The sequence below is a fragment of the Otolemur garnettii genome, unplaced genomic scaffold (assembly GCF_000181295.1).
Source record: "Otolemur garnettii isolate 467f Iridium unplaced genomic scaffold, OtoGar3 scaffold00010, whole genome shotgun sequence".
NCBI classification, from domain to species: Eukaryota; Metazoa; Chordata; class Mammalia; order Primates; family Galagidae; genus Otolemur; species Otolemur garnettii.
The window spans coordinates 17,418,033-17,425,238 of NW_003852405.1; the positions used below are offsets into that span (position 1 = coordinate 17,418,033).

The window sequence follows — 7,206 nt, forward strand, 5'->3', positions numbered from 1 at the left end:
CCTGTTTAAAAAAAGACCTGGTTGGCTTGGCGCCTGTGGCTCAAACGGCTAAGGTGCCAGCCACATACACCTAAGGTGGCGGGTTTGAATCCAGCCCAGACCCGCCAAACAACAATAATGGCTGCAACCAAAAAATAGCTGGGCCTTGTGGCGGGTGCCCGTGGTCCCAGCTACTTGGGAGGTGGAGGCAGGAGACTCGCTTGAGCCCAGGAGTTGGAGGTTGCTGTGAGCAGTGAAGCCATAGCAGTCTACCCAGGGGGACAGCTTGAGGCTCTGTCTCAAATAATAATAATAATAATACTAAAAAGGGTAATTGTGATGTCAAAGAATATGTTATAGGAAGCTAATGACCTTTGCCTTTCAGTCATCCTGAAGATAGTGGAGAGCTATACACTTTAAGAATGTATAGCCACTATCTCTCAGCCATCACTTAACTAAGAAAGTGGTTGAGTGTGGCAAACAAAAAATAAAAAGTAAGAGAAAACAGAGACTGGGAATGAGAATTATTGGTGCTTTCTACCATGTAACATAAAAAGCATATTATTGCAAATAGACAGCAGGCCTCCCTATAACAAATAAAATTAAAAAACAAAATGTATTCTATTTTTAGATCCTATAAAAAGACAGTAGACTATGTAAACACTCATCTTCCATACAGTAAGAAGTCACAACTCTGTGATCCATGCCAGTCTCCAGTATCTCAGTATTTCTGGTCATATGAAGCACATCTGGAACGTGTCAAAGCAAGTTAACTTTACAAGACGGTTCCTTATAGCAAGACCCCTGGCCAGTGCGTTCTTTCCACCACATTTCCACTGCAGTTTACTCATGAATAGTCACCATGAATATTAAAAATGAAGGACAAGTTCCCTTCAACTTTATGTTTTGCTTGAACAAAGTGAGCACTTTATCATAAAATTGGTCTAACAACAAGCATTCCAAGCATTTTCTTTTTTCTTCTCTTCTTACCTTGAGTCGGTAGTTATAAAATGAATATGTTCATAGGATATTCCCACTTCCTTCTTTCATGCCATTTTGTGGTTATCATTTTACATTTGCTTTTTTAAAATATGGGGTTAGGAAGCCCTATGAAAGAAATTAGTAGAGAGACTAAAACACTCTTCTTAGGGCACCTGCTAAGCGTTGACGTTGTGTTAGAACCCAGCATCCCAGGCTCTTTGTACTAGACAGCCTAGTACCTACACTGATGCAGTAATAACTCTTTAACATTCAGGATGTTAACTTATGGCAAAATAGCAATTGCCAAGCTAAGACATATGAGTTGATATCTCTTTCTGGGTTCCCCTGAAGGCCAGTGACATTTTTTAAACAATGCGATTCCAGGGGAGAAGGTTTTTAAGGCAGGCAGAAAAGAAAGCCGAGTTAAGGCTACATTATGAGGTTGGCTTCCCCTGTAGATGACTGACGTATAACTGCACAGAATCTTCTTTCCGAGCAGGCTTTTGAAATGTGTTGATATTCCACCATAATTTAAAAGGGGAAGCAAATACCCATGGATTTCTGCCCCCCCATTGGTCAGCTCCCTCACCTTTCCAGGTTGTGCATGCTAGAGGGCTGAGTGGATTCCTAGGGATGTTCCACACAGGGGTGCCAAAAGTTCCCCAAGGCAGACAACCAGAGGGACATTTCACAGGTTGAAGCAAGAGTGTCATCAAATTGCTTCTGAGCAAAATTAACTGAGGTCTGTAGGAAACAAGTTGCAACAGCAGTGGCTGAAATGAGAGGTGTGGCTAATGGAATTTCAAGCGATATGCTGTCAAGAACTGAGAAGTGTTCAGATTTTACCCTCTTTACAAGCTAGTAAGTTAGGCTGCCACAGTTTCATGGATGGTGGCAGAGAAACTAACAACATTAGTTATGATTGATGAATCAGAAACTAACAACTTTATTACTTACAGCACAACAGGCAGCATGAATTTCATCGTCATATTAGTTCTCTTTCTACCACGTCCTACTAGGACAACACAGTAGGTCCAAGTGCATCTGGCACTCACAGTGTGATGAATAGCTGAGGAATTCCAAGTTTAATAATACTCGATCTCTTATGTGAGGGTCCCAAACAAGCCTGCTCAACTTTTTCCCTACTAGAGACATAATCTTTATTTTTGCTGGTGCTAAGGTTTGAATGTGTCTCCCACAAAATTTAGATATTGTCAATGTGATAGTATTAAAAGGGGAAGCCGTTAGGACATGATTAGGTCATGGTGGCTCCTCCCTTGTGAATGGGATTAGGTGCCCTCATTAAAGGACTTCCTGAGAGAGCTTGTCCCTTTTGATCTTCTATCTTTTGCCATATGAACCTTGCCTCTGGAAGATGTATTCCTCACCAGGCACATTATGAGTTAATCTTGAACTTCCAGCCTCCAGAGCTGTGAGAAATAAATTTCTGTTCTTTATATACCCAGTAAGTGGGGGATTTTTTTGTTACAGCAGCACAGACTAAGACAACTGGTCATCAAACAAATCTGTCCTCTGCCCCAGAGAAATACTACCTCCTTCTCCAAAAGATGTTTGCTATACAGACATCTTTGAATGTCTACCAGTGACTCCTCACAAGATGTGCAGAAATGTGAGAAATCAATGACAAATCATCTCCCGTAATGTACGAGAGATATGCAATACAAATGGTGATTAAATGGTTTAAGTAATAGAGATGTTTCATCTTTCAACACTGATCACCTTGCTTATTGAGATAACCCTTGCAGCGGTTCTCAACCTGTGGGTTGAGACAGTCAAAATACATTGCGGCATTAGGAAGGTTGAGAACCACTGCCTTACAGAGTCTTTTATTTCCAGGTTCTGAGCTACCCTAAACTATGAAAAACTTAGAAGTTCTATGGGTCTGTTTTGACTCATCCATTGTCCATGATTAATAACTACATAGACATGTCATAGCGCAAACTTGTTCCATGCATACTGTATGAAATTGAGCTTATGGAGATTTCTATTTCACATGAAGGTGAGAAATCTTTAGTGTTTGAATAGCAGTAAAAAACTGAAAGTACTTAAGTGTTAGCAACATTGCTTTATTGATGGTTAAGTGTTTGAATTACCTATCCTATACAACCTATCGGCCATAAATAATTTTCCTTTTGGAGTAACTCAAAGAAAAAAAAGGTATTTTATATCACTGTCACCTGCATAATACCTATAAAAAGCCAGAATTTATCTGGTAACACAGAATGGTACAGTAGATAGTATCTGAGCTTTATGATTAAAATAATTTCTGTTTAATTTCAAGTCTACTATTCATTGGCCACGTGACTGTGGGGAAGTTCTCTACCTAAAAATGGGCATCATAATATTTCTGGCTCAGGTTCTTTTGAGGGCTAAATAAGACAACATGCTTGAAGCATCTAGACTAGTACTGAGATGCAATAAATGTTAATTTCTATATTAGTTTCCTGTGGCTGCTGTAACAAATTACCACACACTGGTGACTTGCAATGATAAAAATATATTAACATTTTTCTTATGGTTCTAGAGGCCCAAAATCCAAAATCAAGATATCAGTGGAATTGTGTTCCTCCTCAAGTCTCTAGGGTGAATCCTTCCTTGCCTTTTGGGGACTCCAGGCATTCCTTGGCTTGTGGTAGTGCAACTCTAATCTTTGCCTCTGTTTTCATATGACCTTCTCCTTTTCTTTGCCTGTCTCTCCTCTGGGTGTCTCTTATAAAGACACTTGTTATTGGATTTAGGGCCCATGTGAAAAATTCAGAATGCTCTTATTTTGAGATCCTTCGCTTTGTTGTATTTACAAAGCCCCTTTTTTCCAAGTAGGGTTACATTTGCAGGTTATAGGGATTAAGACCTGGATATGTCATCTTAGGGGACTGCTCGACCCACTACAGTTCCCTTCCCATTTCTCCCTCCCACCTTCTAAGTATACAGCACAAAAATCTGAGTATGCTAAGAAATATTTTATTAAGTGGTACCTGAGGAATGGGAGCTGAAGAAAAATCTCAACAGAAAGAGAAAACAAAGAATCAACAAAGAAGTCAAGTGATTAAAAACAACTTCTTAGGCTGGGCGCAGTGGCTCACGCCTGTAATCCTAGCACTCTGGGAGGCCGAGGTGGGTGGATTGCCTGAGTTTACTAGTTCAAGACTAGCCTGAGCCAGAGTGAGACCTCATCTCTAAAAACAGCTGGGCGTTGTGGTGGGCTCCTGTTGCCCCAGCTACTCGAGAGGCTGAGGCAAGAGAATCACTTAAGCCCAAGAGTTTGAGCTTGCTGTGAGCTGTGACACCACAGCCCTCTACCAAGGGCAACAAAGTGAGACTCTATCTCAAAATAAATAAATAAATAATAAAAAAGATTTTTAAAAAACTTTTTATGATGAAAAGAGGTCTTTTTGTTTTATTTAATTAATTTACTTAACTATTTATTTATTTATGTATTTGAGACAGTCTCACTCCATGTCCTCAGTACAGTGCTGTGGAGTCATAGCTCACAGCAACCTCAAACTCTTAGGCTGAAATGATCCTCCTGCCTCAGCCTCCCAAGTAGCTTGGACTACAGGTGCCCCACAACGCCCAGCTAGTTTTTCCATTTTTAGTAGAGACAGGTCTCATAGGCTGGTCTGGAACTCCTAAGCTCAAGGGATCCACTTACCTTGGCCTCCCCAGAGTGCTAGGATTACAGGCATGAACCACCACACCCATGAGAAGAGGTTTTAAATAGACAGTGACACCAGTGACACCTTAAGGAGGAACACAATTCCGCTGATATCTTGATTTTGGATTTTGGGCCTCTAGAACCATAAGAAAAATGTTAATATATTTTTATCATTGCAAGTCACCAGTGTGTGGTAATTTGTTACAGCAGCCACAGGAAACTAATATAGAAATTAACATTTATTGCATCTCAGTACTAGTCTAGATGCTTCAAGCATGTTGTCTTATTTAGCCCTCAAAAGAACCTGAGCCAGAAATATTATGATGCCCATTTTTAGGTAGAGAACTTCCCCACAGTCACGTGGCCAATGAATAGTAGACTTGAAATTAAACAGAAATTATTTTAATCATAATAATTATTTTAATCATTACTGCGAAGCCAGTAATATTAATAAAAAAAAAAAAAGAAGAAGAAGGAGGAAGTGACGTCTCGCCTCAACGAACTCTCTCGAGGATGGAGTCTGTTCCTTGAGTCATGGCACTGAAGGTGGTGCTCAGGTCGGCCCTTCTCTGTCGTCCTTGGGAGGCTCTAGGTGCCCTTGAGGCCCCCCGGAGGAGTATGGTTTCACCTCCGTCCGCTAAGTATGGTGGGCGGCACACAGTGACTATGATCCCCGGGGACGGGACTGGACCAGAGCTCATGTTTCACGTCAAGACCGTGTTCAGGCACGCCTGTGTGCCTGTGGACTTTGAGGAGGTGCCAGTGAATTCCAGCACTGACGAAGAGGATATCCACAATGCCATTATGTCCATCCGTCGGAATGGCGTGGCTCTGAAGGGCAACATTGACACAAACCATAATCTGCCACCATCCCACAAATCGCGAAACAACATCCTTCGCACCAGCCTGGACCTCTATGCGAATGTCATCCACTGTAAGAGCCTGCCGGGAGTGGTGACCCGGCACAAGGACATAGACATCATCGTAGTACGGGAAAACACAGAGGGTGAGTACAGCAGCCTGGAGCATGAGAGCGTGGCAGGGGTGGTGGAGAGCCTGAAGATCGTCACCAAGGCCAAATCCCTGCGCGTTGCCGAATACGCCTTCCAGCTGGCCCAGGAGAGTGGGCGCAAGAAAGTGACAGCCGTGCACAAGGCCAACATCATGAAATTGGGTGACGGGCTCTTCCTCCAGTGCTGCAGGGAGGTGGCAGCTCGCTACCCCCAGATCACCTTCGAGAGCATGATCGTGGACAACACTACCATGCAGCTTGTGTACCAGCCCCAGCAGTTTGATGTCATGGTGATGCCCAATCTCTATGGCAACATTGTCAACAACGTCTGCGCAGGGCTGGTTGGGGGCCCAGGTCTAGTGGCTGGGGCCAACTACGGCCATGTGCACGCAGTTTTTGAGACCGGTACAAGGCACACAGGCAAGAGCATCGCCAATAAGAACATGGCCAACCCCACAGCAATTCTGCTGGCGAGTTGCTTGATGCTAGACCACCTCAAGCTCCACTCCTACGCCTCCTCTATCCGCAAGGCCGTCTTGGCGTCCATGGTCAATAAAAACATGCACACCCCAGACATTGGGGGCCAGAGCACCACGTCTGAAACCATCCAGGACATCATCTGCCGCATCCGCGTCAATAGCAGGGTCATGGAGACCTAGGTTGTCCCTGGGACCATCCTGGCCCACTCCTGCATTAGATTTACCCACCCCCACCCCAGTACGCTTTAAAAAAAAAAAAAGAAGGAAGAAGGAAGAAACTTAATTATGCCCATTTATGAGCTAGGCACTGTGCTTTGTCTTTTCCACATACTTTTTAGTGTAATATTCCAATCTTGTTAGGCAGGTTTGACTTTTTAAATATGTTTATAAAAATTCACTTCAGAAAAGGTATATGTCTTGCATAAGGTCATATTGCTGTCAAGTACAATGCCAGAATTAAAAAAAAAATCTATACCTCAGTTGTGCAGAATTTAATTACCATCTTTGGTTCACAGACATTATCATCGCTAGACTTTGACTAATCTATTTTTTTGTTTTGTTTTAATAGTATAAAAATCACCTGCAAGCCTATTACCCAACTCCAGAAGTAGAATCCTCGTTTAGATCTGCTTCTGTGTTCCTCCCTTATTTCATTCCCCCAAATTCCAGAGGTTTGCTCTTTTCATTATTAGCACAATGTGTGATGTACTGAAAGAAGTGGGAAAATCTTTAGCTTGAAATTAGAAAACCCGAGGTCTCATCTCAAATTAACCACACAAGAGGGCTAACTTTATGCCAGTGCCCGTCTGTGTCGCCCCCCTTTTCAACTTGCTTCAGGTGTGAATGACAAACTACACAGGCTCGACCCACTCAGTCCCCTGAGAGCCCAGCCTGGCAGCATATCAGGAATATATGTTGTTTCCAGATCATTCTAGGTGAACTTTTGTGACTTAAAATCAATTGCTTAAAATACTTTTCTTCTTTTATTTAAAAATAAGTACTTCTATTACTTTATTGGCATAAAGAATAATACATATATACACATACATACTTATCACTTTTTCTTTCTCGTATGACTC

The 7,206-nt window shown here is 42.3% G+C and overlaps 1 protein-coding gene across 1 annotated transcript; it reads left to right on the forward strand.

Annotated features, from left to right (window-relative positions):
• Positions 1 to 5,170: 5,170 nt before the first annotated feature.
• On the forward strand, positions 5,171 to 6,323 carry LOC100947107 (isocitrate dehydrogenase [NAD] subunit gamma, mitochondrial-like). The gene has a single exon (XM_012801654.2). The coding sequence runs from the start codon at positions 5,171 to 5,173 to the stop codon at positions 6,305 to 6,307; it is 1,137 nt and encodes a 378-aa protein (XP_012657108.2). The 3' UTR covers positions 6,308 to 6,323.
• The last annotated feature ends 883 nt before the right edge of the window (positions 6,324 to 7,206 follow it).

What these genes read in the sequence shown, in the direction of transcription:
- LOC100947107 (XM_012801654.2), top strand. Translation starts at nt 5,171, where the DNA reads ATGGCACTGAAGGTGGTGCTCAGGTCGGCCCTTCTCTGTCGTCCTTGG.